We start from the raw sequence: 13,797 nt of genomic DNA, 5'->3' as shown, positions 1-13,797 counted from the left end.
TGTTTCATTTTATAAAGTTCATTTCAAATGTCTAAGGGTTTATCATCATCTCACTGTTTATCTTTAGAAACATCTCAAGTGTCACGTTGCTTGAAAAGAAGTTAAATAAGTATACATCAGATTTACTTTATGCAAATATTACTTTTAGCTAAAAGTCTTTCTATCCTGGTCAAACTTACAATAGTGACAATTATATTTTTTGTACCTCAAAATTAAAAGTTTACTATTATATTACCACAAAAAATAGAGGCAACTAAATAAAGATACTTAATTAGTACCAGCTAGTTAGTTGAAAGAATGTGTCATAATTAATGCCCAGATTTTCTCAAAATCCAGAATGTCAAACCCTGCATTAGGATATGGAATTTAAGATCTCAGAGATATGATTTCTTTGTGCTTATTTTTTTCTATCAAAACTAGTTTATAGTTGTAATTATTTTCTCTTCTTTCAGAAATATGATTAATGAGGTAGAGAAAAGAATGATAATTTAGAAATATCTCAGGCAGCTCCGCCCAACAGAACCTTCTGTGATGAGGAAAACACTCTAAATCTGTCCAATTGGGTAACCATAAGCTACATGTGGCCATGGGACATCTGAAATGTGATACAGCACTTGAGAAATTAAATTCGTAATTTTATGTAATATTAATTAATTTAAATTTATATATGGCATGTGTTGGTGGCTACTACATTGAACAGTTTATGTCTAAGTTATTAAAATTATTAAACCTTTTCATTTACAAATACTTTTGATATGGAGAAAAGTGGCTTCTTCAACAGCAACAAATAAAGATTAGTAGTTGAGTGCTAATTAGGAATGACTGTTGTCCTAATATGTACCTTTTTCTATCATCATAAAATATTAACAAAGTCCTATTTTTCACATGGCACAGGATGTCATCTTTATACAATCTAAGAAAAACAATGATTTAGATTGTCCTAAAAAGATAAGCAAAAATTAATTATACATATGAATTAAATAAATTATTAATTATATTCTTTTTTTTTTTTTTGAGACAGAGTTTCTCTCTTGTTGCCCAGGCTGGGATGCAATGGCACAATCTCGGCTCACCACAACCTCTGCCTCCTGGGTTCAAGCTATTCTCCTGCCTCAGCCTCCCGAGTAGCTGGGATTACAGGCATGTACCACCATGCCTGGCTAATTTTGCATTTTTAGTAGAGATGGGGTTTCTCCATGTTGGTCAGGCTGGTCTTGAACTCCAGACCTCCAGTGATCTGCCAGCCTCGGCCTCCCAAAGTGCTGGGATTATAGGTGTGAGCCTCTCGCCCGGCCAATTTCTATTCTTTACAAGCAAAAAAATAAGGAAACACTGTGGTGGTGAAAATAAAAAAGATGCTATTGAAATTTCATAGTTAAATCTTCAAATCCATCAGGGAACAGTCTATGGAGAGAATGAAGCTTCAAGAGTTGAAAGAGTACGAATCAGAAATGATTTAGAAAAAGGATATTCCAGGTATAATGTGTATCTTTTTACAGAAAGGTAGACGTATGTTTAGTTGACAAATTACATTTTCCTAAGAAGACAGTGGATTTATCTGAGTAGTAACAAAAGGAGGAAATAAAACGGTTGAAGATTTTAGAAATTGATTCTTCATCCTATTCTGATTTTCAAGTCTTTAGGTGATTCTTTCAAATATATATTAGAAAATTAAAAGGACTTTTAAACCTGGTTGTTTTGAAGTCTCTCAGAGCTGTAGAGATGTATTCAGATAAATGTTTTTCCATGAGTGCTACTCTGATCCAGGCTCTACCCTAAAAGGAAGAAAAAAGAATCAAATATAAAAAAAATTAAAAAAATATTTTGTCACTGTGCCATCAAAAATATAAGTATTTTAATATGTAAAAACAGCCATTCAAAATATACATTTGATAACGACTAAGAAAAATATTTAAGTAGATAAAAATAGATAAATTTTGATTATCTAGAGTATATATTTTGTTTTGCTGAATAGGTAGGGTACAGCATGTCAAACTAACTTTCTATCCTCTGAAGGGACAGAACATTAATGCTGAGCTACTTGGGTTAGAGAATTCTTTTGAATTACATAATGTAATGATATAGCTCTCTACTTCAATACCCCAAATCAACAAACTAATTAAAATGAGCCCTCTCATAAATCATGAAAAACAGAGTTCTCTCTCACTAATAATCAGTCTTAACATCACTTATTTAAGAAAATTTTCAATCCTGTCCTTCCAGTGGGAAGTTTTATACAACTAGTAATAAAATCCAAATTTCATGATTTATCATGAATCCAAATCATGAGTTATTGAATTTGGTGTCCCCAGAGAATTCTAAAAGCTATTACCAAATATTTAAACTAGAAAAACAAACAACAAAAAACAGAAGCCAGCATATTCTAGCACAGAATCACAGAAACAGACAATTCTTATTAAATGTAATTAATTTTCTTATGGACTTTCTATTTAGAACTAAAGAATATAAGAGATCATATTTGTAGTAAGAATTTTATAATTCAATTATTTTCATTTTCACTCAACTCTTTCACAAATCTCTTAAAAACTTCATGAAGACTGAATATATAGAAAATCAAAACACTGCAATGGCAGTATAAAGGTGACACTAATCAATATACATGATTGTCAACTGCCAGAAAGGGAAAAAAAACATACTCTAGAAACGTCTACAAGTGTAGTGAATTCAGCAAACTCTGGGATAGGAAAAGTCACAAAGGAGTCAATCTAGGCAGTGGTAGAATGCAGGCCAGAAGCAGCAGTACTACTACTGGGAAGAAAATGAATGATACGCGTGTGGTTAGCATGCAAGTCAATTTACCTATCAAGCTCAACATCCCTTTTAGCTTAGCTGTGGTTAGTTGGAACAGAGGAAGGAAGAGGCAAGCTACCGGCTGGCCAGTAGTCTCAAAATTCTCTCTTGAAATTTCATCTAAAAGACACAGAAACTAATAGTGGTGTCTTGAATCAAAAGGTTACAATTTCACCAATGAAGTCAGGAAAATTGCTCTCCAGAGAAAATTCAGCACAGGAGTCTATGCTGTTACTAGATAAGAAATGTAGGGAAAATCTTCCTTCCTGATTTATTAATTTCAATCCACACAAAACTGGGCTGCATTTAGTTTCCTGCATTTGAATGTGTATGGAATTCTGTTATATTGTAAGGATAAGTTGCACTAATTTTAATGGTTTCTTTTCTTTAACAAAGGAACTTTCACTAGCACAAAAGAAAAACAGACTTATAAAGATTGTTTGGGCCAAGAAGTAGAACAACTTAAAAACTAGATTACGGAATTTAGACCTTTTCAGTTGATAATAGTGATCCATAAAATGAAGGTTTATGAAAAAATAAATAAGTAAAAGTAGTCAGCACTTAAAAATGTAATTAATATGTGCTAAGCCTGTTTTAAGAGCTTTATATACATTAAGAAGATAAGTAATTCTCCCAATAATTATGTGAGTTAGGTTACAACACTATCCCTACTTTATGCACAAATGAAAAACAGACACAATTAGAAGAAATTCATTTTACTACCACCAAACTGACCAGCCTAATTATGTTAATACCTATACACTCCACCTTCTTTCCTGTTTCAGGGAATGAGTTGTTAGCATTTAAGAGAGTTAAAAAAAAAAAAAAAAGAAAAAAAAAGCACAGAGTAGGAAAATTAAAATTAAATTATAAATATCTGACAGACAACTCTTATCCATAAAATACAATGAATTTTTAAAAACCCGTAAGAAGAAAACAATTTAAAAATGGGTTTGCAATGGGATGATTTTTAACTATAGATTACATTGCTTTAGCAAATATTAGATATTCAGATATTTCTATGCTTTTTGTGTTAGTTTTGGTGAGTAATTTTTTAAAAGAAATTTCCCATTTCTTCTAAATTTTCAAATTTATATAATAGATGTGAAGTTATTCGTAATATCCTTTTTTAGGATTTTTAATGTCTGTGAGATATACACACTTGGCCTCTTCTTCATTCCTCATATTGGTAATTTATATTATCTTTTGATCTTCTTGAATAGTCTTGCTAGAAGCTTATAAATTGCATTAATCTTTTTAAAAACACTTTTAGTTTGGTTGATTTTCTTACATATTTGTTTCAATTTTATTGAATTTTTACTGTTATTTCTTTCCTTCTACTTTGACTTTAATGTATATCTTTTTTCACAGCTTCTTGAGATGAAACTTTTGATCACCAATTTCCAGTTTCTATTCTTTTATAAAATACACAAAAGCCTATTTAAGCCTATTCCTCTAAGCACAAGTTTTTTTTTATATGTTGTATTTTCATTATCAGTACTTTCCAAATATTTTTCAATTTCAACGGTGATTTATTTTTTCATCCATGGATTACTTAGAAGTTCTCCTCAGTTTCACTCATATAGACATTTTCTTGTTATTATTTCCTTGTTTATTTTTGATTCTAGCTTAATTCCACTGTGGTTAGAGAACATACTTTATAAAATTTCAATACTCTGAAATTCACTGAGATAAATTATGGCTCAGAAAATGGTCAATTTAGTATAACTCCTCTGTGTGTGTGACTGTATATTTTGTAGTTTTATCTGTTTTTTTGTTTTGTCTTGTTTTTCTTTTCTTTCTTTTTTTTTTTTTTTTTTTTTTTTTTTTTTTTTTTGAGACAGGGTCTTGCTCTGTCACCCAGGCTGGAGTGCAGTGGTGCGATCTCAGCTCACTGAAGTGATCCTCCCACCTCAGCCTCCCAAGTATCTGGGGCTACAGGTGTGTGCCACCACACCTGGCTAATTTTTGTATTTTTTATATAGACTGGGTTTCACCATGTTGCCAAGATTGGTCTAGAAATCCTGAGCTCAACTGGTCTGCTCACCTTGGCCTCCCAAAGTGCTGGGATTACAGGTGTGAGCCATCACACCTGGCCTTCGAATTTTAACATATTCCAATAATCTAGTAATTTTATGTATTTCAATTTTCTCATAATATTCATATTTCCATTTTCTTGAACCTATTATAATTGCTTAGAAGTCCATAATCTCTATCACCCATAGGTTTGTTTCAATTGTCTTTTTTATTTTTCTTGATTACAGTCATTCAATCTTGTTTCTTGATGTGCCTGATGATTTTTTACTGTATACTGGATATTCTGTATGAAACTTTACAGCAACTCTGAGGCTACCTTTCTCCAGAGTAGATTTAATAGCAGTTCTTGTTTTTAGCTAGATTTGGCTTTCTTAGGTTTCTGGTTGCTTATCTTGTACATTCCTTCTGTTGTTGAATTAGACCACTTTCTGAACATGCTAGTCACATCAGCCATCCATATATCCATGCATCCTTCCATCCAACAAATTTGCTGTGCAAATATTGAGCATGGTAAGCAAGGTGCAGAATACAAGATATGGCCATGATTAAAAGTTCAGATGTTATTCTCAGTGCAGTGGGGGAGCTACTTGAGAGTTTTTTTAATTGATAGAATACTGTAATCTGATTTGCATTTTATAAGATCAACTTGGTGCTGAAGGGATAATAAATTGAAGGGAGGAGTAGAAGCAGAGAATTTATTTAGAAGGGTGTAATTGGAGTCTAAAACAGAGTTGATCCCAGAGGTAAGAAAACGATCAGGTTCCAGTGATAACAGAGTATCTTGTATCAGAGGGACCTACTGCTGAGAACAACTATAAAAGTTGAATAAAGCCGGGCGCGGTGGCTCACGCCTGTAATCCCAGCACTTTGGGAGGCCGAGGCGGGCGGATCACAAGGTCAGGAGATCGAGACCACGGTGAAACCCCGTCTCTACTAAAAATACAAACAATTAGCCGGGCGTGGTTGTGGGCGCCTGTAGTCCCAGCTACTCGGGAGGCTGAGGCAGGAGAATGGCGTGAACCCGGGAGGCGGAGCTTGCAGTGAGCCGAGATCGCGCCACTGCACTCCAGCCTGGGCGACAGAGCAAGACTCCGTATCAAAAAAAAAAAAAAAAAAAAGTTGAATAAAATAAGTGAAGTAACAAATTTAAGATATAAGAGAGCAACCAAGGCATGAGAACTTGAGTGGCCACAGTCCTGGAGAGATGGATGTTACATGAGCTGAGCCGCACATCCATCTTGGCTTTAGCCTAAAGTTATTTGTCTATTCACATCCTAGGTATAGAGACTAAACAGAAAGCCGTGGAGGTGGGGATTTTTATTTCCCTGGGCAGATAAACAGAAGTTGGAGCTTGGAACTGCCACTGAACTGCAGACAAATGTGCCTGGAGTTGTGCATGCAGTTTTCCTATGGGGTCGTTGCCAACTTAAGTCATCTGTAGCTCAAAGCAAAGTCCCATAAACAAAGCTGAAAGCAGCAGGGAAGAGGTAAAACAGCTGATTGACGATTTCACAGTCTAGTTCTGGAGAGACAGAGGTTAGAGTTCAAGGGCAAACAAGGTGAAAGGCAACTGTAAACACTCCAGGTTTTTACTTGAGGCCCCTGAAAGACTATATCTTTGGAGTAAGGAAAATTAAGAAGATTAATGCAAAAAAAGGCCTAAAAATAGTCCCCTAAATTGTGTGAGGAGATTTTCTAGTACTCTGACTGACTGCCAAAATAGCTGCAAATGTATTGGAGATACAAAGATTACAAACATGATCCTCAACTCAAATGTTTTATTCTATTTTTAGGCTATGTTTAAGTCTTATGAAATAGGCTAAACTAGTCACAGACTTAGCAGAGAAAGGGAATGGTTAGCATTTCATTGTTGTTGTTGTTGTTGTTGTTGTTGTTTTAGATGGAGTCTCACTCTGTTGCCCAGGTTGCAGTGCAATAGCATGATCTCCGCTCACTGCAACCTTTGCCTCCCAGGTTCAAGCAATTCTCCTGCCTCAGCCTCCAGAGTAGCTGGGATTACAGGCATGCGCTACCACTCCTGGCTAATTTTTCATATTTTAAGTAGAGATAGGGTTTTACCATGTTGGCCAGGCTGGTCTTGAACTGCTGACCTCAGGTGATCCACCTGCCTTGGCCTCCCAAAGTGCTGGGATTACAGGCGTGAGCCACCACACCTGGCCCCCGATCTTAACCTAGACAAAAGTATGAGATTGTCTATGGTGACAAGCTTCTACGATACGAATCTAAGTGGTACCAGGACAGATAATCATGATAGAATTGTGATACAAGTGTACTGAGCTGTATATTGTTCACCAGGCAAATTTAGTTGTGTTTCAGTTCTGAAATATCTTTTCACATGTGTCAAGGTAAAACGACACTATGCTAGTAGTCATTCAAGACTGCAGCTCTAAGCCTCAATAAGCCTGCCATCTGAGGCATCTGTTTAATTCTTCAATCCAGACACATGACAGATGTGACTTACTGAGTAGATTAAATAAACTGCTCTTTTCATTGCAATTAATAAAGACAAAGAGCTTGTCTTCCTCCTCTTCCTCCACAGACTCTTCCCAGTATAACCAGGCAACTCAAAGAATTCTCTTTCCCCACTAAATGGAATCTGTTTGAGGCCTGAGCAAAATAAAGATATAAATGCTGGATTTGGAACACGATTGTTCTGTGGTGTTTTGATACTCAATACCAATACTTCACAGAATAAATATTAACTCTCTGCTGAATAACATTTTGCTGTGCAGGGATTAGTTCCAAGAGCCTTGTTAAGAGAGTTGGTCAGCTAGGGTTTGGGTTTCTTTCTTCCACCCAGGTCTAAATGCTACATTTCTAATGTTTGTTAACTTCTTAATTACTTTTTGTATTTTGGGATATGCTAGTTTTATAAATATATCCTTCCCTCTATTGAAAGGGTTTAGAATATACTGTTATGTTCCTCTCTCCTACTTTTGATTTGAAACTGAGAACGTTTATGTAGCATCTAGAATACTTCTTATAGATTTGATTCATTCAAATTACAGCTAATGTTTAACCTTAGCCTAAACCTTAGCAAAAAGAAACCTAGATACAATTCTTAAGTCATAAAGAAAACATAAAGGAAAACTGAGACTGGGTGCTGTGGCTCACGCCTATAATCCCAGCACTTTGCGAGGCCGAGGTGGACAGATTGCTGAACTCTGGAGTTTGAGATCAGCCTGGCCAATATGGTGAAACCCCATTTCTACCAAAATTACAAAAATTAGCCACGTGTGGTGGCACATGCCTGTAGTCCCAGCTACTTGGGGGGTTGAGGCAGGAGAATTGCTTGAGCCCGGGAGGTAGAGGTTGCAGTGAGCTGAGATCATGCCATTGCACTTCAGCCTGGGAGACAGAGCAAGACTCTGTCTCAAAAAAAAAAAAAAAAAAAAAAGGAAAACTGATAAAACTCAACTAAGATGCAAAGGGGAATTCACATTGCATATTTTAAAAATCTGTAGTTCAAAAATTAAAAAGTAAATAAATTAATTAAAAATTCAGTAGTTTGAGGAAACACGTCAAAGGACAATAGTTGGGACAAAAAAGACATCTGTTAATATGTAATAAAAATAGGATTTAAATATCTGAAGGAAAAATTTAATTAAAAAAAGAAAATCTAACTATAATTATTTTACAAATGAAGAAGTGTACTGGTTTAAAAACATGTGAGACAGAGAAGAAAACTGATCCAGCATAAGAGAGTTGAAAGATATTGAAGCAGGAAGTTCCTTGTTGCTACAACCCCTTGGTTGAAGACTGGCAGGAAGGAGCAGTGGCTTTAGCAAGTGAACTTTATAGTTATAGTCTCAAAAAGGTGACCAAAATCATAGCTATTAACTGTATCCAAAAATATACTTTCGTATTAAGGAGCTAAAAATGTTTTACCTGTGTTTCTAATTATGTCACCACATTTAAACATTATAGATTTTGGTTTTTAAAACATATACTCAGTTCGTGCTTACAAAATATTTAATTCGAACATATCTTCATCAATTTTGCTGAACAAACATTTTCCAAGAGAAAAAAAAAAATTCTAAATAAAAAAGGATGCAAGAACAAAAAACTTGGAAACTATACTTTGGAAAGATAATTATTATACTTTAGCTTATTACATAGATATATAATTTATAATTCTATAATTTTGAAATAATGATGTCTTCATCTTAAAACTGTAAATATCAATTTTCAATATTTATCTTCTACTTAATCTTTCATTCTGTAATTTATAAATGTCAAAATAGTAAAGCTACTCTGACAATTCAATAAAAATAAATACAAAAAGCTGATACAGGTTAAGTATATTTTTTCAAAAATGCTTGGGACAAGAGTATTTCAGATTCTGAGTTTTTTTTGATTTTGGAATATTTGCATTAAATGCTCCATTTAGCATTTTCTTTGAACATCATGGTGGTGTTCAAAAAGTTTTAGTTTTGAGATCATTTCAGATTTCACATTTTCAGTTTTGGGATGTTCAATCTGTTTGACTTAATAGTTCAGACATTTTACAATCTTAAAAGTTACTGAGGACCCCAAAGAAGTTTTATGTAGGATATATCTACCAAATTTACTGTATCACAAGTCAAAACTTGAAACTTAAATATTAGGTAATTCAAAAATAACAAGTCGGTCATGGTGACCCACGCCTGTAATCCAGCACTTCGGTAGGCTGCAGCAGAAAGACTGCTCAAAGCCAGGAGTTCTTAGACCAGCCTGGGCAACAAAGAAAGACATTATCTTTAGAAAAAATTTTAAAAATTTGCCAGGCATGGTGGCATGCACCTGTAGTCCCAGCTACTCAGCAAGCTGAGGTCGGAGGATCACTTGAGCCTAGGGGTTCTAGCCTGCAGTAAGCTGTGATAGTACCACTGCACTCCAACATAGGCAACAGAGCAAGACCCTGTCTGTAAAAAATAAAATAAAATAAAATAAAATATAAAACAAAACATAACAATAAACCCATTACATGTTAACATAAATAACATATTTTTATGAAAAGTAACTATTTTTTCCAGGCAAAAATATTAGTGAGAAAAGTATCTCTGTTTTACATTTTTTTCCTAATCTCTTTAGCGTCTGGCATAATACAAGAGAATTAGATATCTGCTTCTGCATTCCATCTGTTACAATGTGTTGTTTTCGTTGAAGTATATGAAGAAAATCTAGCTTCACACAGATATATGGTTGGAAAGGGAATCTTTTAATAGTCTTTTCAGATAAGTATAGATATTATCTTTTGTTCTAGATCAAAATTCACTAAGTGATAAATTTCTGTAATCATATTAGTGACTTTTTCATACTAGTAAATTAAATCTACTGACCTACCTTGCACTTTGAATTGATCTTTTTACCCATACATGATTTTGTAATTTCATGAATTGATCATTTGGAAAACACAAGTTATGCAGTTCTATCCAATGTTGACACAGTTCATTAAATAATTTAAAAATAAATTTGTTGATATCAACATCAATGTTTTAAAAAAGCTTTTCTAAATTGGGAAGCTATGAAGCTTAAGATGGTGAATATAAGTTTCTAAAATTCTAGTTTTTACTTAAAAGCTTTAATTTCACCATTGGCAACAAATACTGTCAGCTGTTTCCTTGAAGTAATAGGCTCACTTCTTTCTTCTTCTTCTTCTCTTTTTTTTTTTTTTTTTTTTTTTTTGAGAAAATATCTGCCAAATGCCTAAGTCCAAAAAATTATGGTTTATAAGTTTTTCTTTTCAGTAAAATCATATTACATTTAAAAATATCTAGTTCAGCTCATAATTCAAAGAATTACACAAGTGTCATTCTTGAAGCAACCATCATATTTCAGTACGTTGCAGAAATGCTTTATGCATACTTCCCATTTTATTACTCAGGATATTAAAAAGACAGATCCTCAAAGTTGAGATTTAATAAGAATTAATGTTTCCATCATGGTCATTCTTAAGTTGAAACCATCTTTAAAAGAAAATACTGACTGCATTGTGGGGAAGAACTCAAGACTGCTTGCACAGTTTGATGTCACTGCATTAATTCGTGCTAAGGTTCCAACAGTTTTATCCACCATTGTGTCTGTATTGGCAGTGCAAATGTCAACACAGTGAAAAGGGAAAAGGCAAATAACATGTTGATATTATATAAAATACTTTTGTCATTATGTACCCATTCAAGAAAGGGTCTTGGACATCTTCAGGGTTCTGCTGAACATTATTTGAGAGCCACTAGTTTAGATAATTCAAGAAATGTAGAAACATCACAGAACAGGAAGTATTTTATTATGCTTCTTAAGAAAAGGAAATTCATAATAAGTAGCTTCACACCTTCCTGCTATTCCAAATACATGCAATGAAAAAAAAAAAATAGAAATGAGCCTCTGACCAATGTCTTACCTTAGCTCTAGAAGAACTGACATTTTCCATATTTTCAATGCTGCAGATACAATTCTGTGAAACTTTCCGGCAAGCCACTCTGATATAGTCCCAGAAACTACGAGGACTTTCATAACCAAACCAGGTTACTTGACCTTCAGGAGACAAATTATGAAACAAAATTTTAAAAAGTAAAATAAAACTAGACTTGAAAATGCAAGAACAATAAAATTCTGAAAAATAAAGGTAATACAGTGGGCTATAATGGCAAGGGCACCACCAATCTAAGTGTTAAAAAGCCTCAAATCTAGTCCTATTCTATCTTTAACTAGTGGTGTTACTTTGGAAAATTTACTTAATTTACTTAATGAGTCTGGATCACAGTTTGTCAACAATAAAACCAAACTAAATGAAAGGGACTAGATACTAGAAATATCTTGCCATTTAACATCCTAGTATCTAATACAGTCATTTAAACAGCACACAGGAAACCTTCCTGCACTTCTAGTTAAGCATTAATAAATGTCACCAGTTGAATTCTAAACCTTTCTCTACTTAGAAAAACAGAAAAAAAAAAATCCACCACCATAATTCTTTTCTCCTCTTCATTAACGATACTTCAAAAAGGGTATACAATGTGTGGTTTGCTTTATAAATAAATAAAATCAATTAGCATCCTATATTCACTAATAATGCATAACCACCTACCCAACCATTCTCATCTATAAAGCTCCCCTTTAACTGTCATTTGTTTGCTCTCTTCCAGTTAAGAACTCATGAAAAACTTGTAACCTTTCAGATTTGGCTAACTATGTATCCGTTCATGACCAAATGTTCTATTGTGCATAGGTTATATTAGTATTAATATTTCTACGTAGGTTAGGCATGGTGACTCACGCCTGTAATCCCAGCACTTTGGAAAGCCAAAGTGGGTGGATCACCTGAGGCCAGGAGTTCGAGGCCAGCCTGGCCAACCTGGTGAAACCCCATCTCTACTAAAAATACAAAAACGAGCTGGGCGTGGTGGTGCGTGCCCGTAATCCCAGCTACTTGAGAGAGGCTGAGGCAGAAGGATCACTTGAACCCGAGAGGTGGAGGTTATAATGAGCTGAGATTGAGCCACTGCACTACAGCCTGGGTTTTGACAGAGCAGGATTCTGTCAAAAAAAAATTCTATGCAGGACTCCGAATATTAGGTTCACAGGAAACATTTTCTACACTCAGTATTTTTAAGTGGAATATGAGAGACATCTTAATACTTTCTTTAGTTGTCTAGAATGACTAGTCTTCCCTAGGAAAGTTGTTTAATCTTCATGTAGAAAGATTTGCTTTTATATTTTGAAATAAGTTCTCTTATCATCATGAATTAATAATGTATTTTAAATTCTCCCTTCCTCAGTAATTACTTCTCTGTAGCAACATCAAGAAGTGTTCTTGTCAGAAAGCACCATTTTAGGACCAATGTCTGAGATAGTATCTGAGTGGTTCCAAACCATGGCAGAACATTAGTATAACTGGACTACTTTTTAAAAATACTCATGTCTAGCCTCCCCACAAACTGAATAATCAAAATCTTTAGGGGAAGACGTAGCCATTTGAATTTTTAAAAATCTCCCTCTAGTATTTCTAGTGATGTACTTATTATTAATCAACCAACAGAAATCCTAAAAGTCATGATAGATAACTTCTATTCATTATTTAGGGCGTTTTAAAGGCCTCCTCTTCCAGAAACCCATGCATGATCCCAACAGCTAGTCCCTCTGTTGGCACAGCACCCTGTGCTTACTTCTCCTCAAGATTATTTCTTTACTTGATTATTTCACATACTAGGCGGTAAGATCACTAAGACAGGAATTTTTTCTTATTTTAGATCAATCTCTAACACTTGACACAGTGCTTGCTTGGCTCACAGTAGGCACTCAATAAATATTTGCTGAAAAATTAAGTTGATAAATCAGCACAACACAGATAATCTTAATTGCAATGAACACAAAAAATTAATTTAAAAAAATCCAATTAGTATCTTTTTATAGCAATAGTTTTGGTAACAGTCTGCTAGTGTTTGCATGATTACAAACATCAAATATTTTGCACAAATATATTTTTCTTTATATAAATAAAAACAAATGCAACTATAAATCTTTATTCAAATAACCATATAATTCAATGCCTCTTTAAAAATAAAATTTTGCGGCTGGGCGTGGTGGCTCACGCCTGTAATCCCAGCACTTTGGGAGGCCGAGGCTGGCGGACCGTGAGGTCAGGAGATCAAGACCATCCTGGCTAACATGGTGAAACCCCCTCTCTACTAAAAATACAAAAAAATTAGCCAGGTGTGGTGGCGGGTGCCTGTAGTCCCAGCTACTCGGGAGGCTGAGGCAGGAGAATGGCATGAACCCGGGAGGTGGAGCTTGCAGTTAGCTGAGATCGCGCCACTGCACCCCAGCCTGGATGACAGAGTGAGACTCCATCTCAAAAAAATAAATAAATAAATAAATAATAAATAAAATAAAATTTTGCTACTTACAAATAGAAATCTACAGATTTCTCCCTCTTAATCTCTCTCCATC

At 34.5% G+C, this 13,797-nt stretch overlaps 1 protein-coding gene across 18 annotated transcripts in view; it reads right to left on the bottom strand.

Annotated features, from left to right (window-relative positions):
* LOC105475447 (RUN domain containing 3B) overlaps positions 1–13,797 on the bottom strand; it is a 192,874-nt gene that overhangs the window by 109,850 nt on the left and 69,227 nt on the right. For all 18 annotated transcript variants that reach the window (XR_011622109.1, XR_011622110.1, XR_011622111.1 and 15 more), the window contains 2 exons: positions 11,249–11,382; positions 1,690–1,775 (listed from right to left, as the gene is read on the bottom strand). Coding sequence is in view for 10 of the 18 variants with exons in the window: in XM_011730680.2 (XP_011728982.2) it covers positions 1,690–1,775; positions 11,249–11,382 (220 nt within the window). In the remaining 8 variants the exon portion in view is untranslated. The remainder of the gene's footprint in view (positions 1–1,689; positions 1,776–11,248; positions 11,383–13,797) is intronic.

Source organism: Macaca nemestrina, chromosome 4 (assembly GCF_043159975.1).
Source record: "Macaca nemestrina isolate mMacNem1 chromosome 4, mMacNem.hap1, whole genome shotgun sequence".
Taxonomy (NCBI): domain Eukaryota; kingdom Metazoa; phylum Chordata; class Mammalia; order Primates; family Cercopithecidae; genus Macaca; species Macaca nemestrina.
This window is presented reverse-complemented; position numbering and strand designations above follow the sequence as displayed.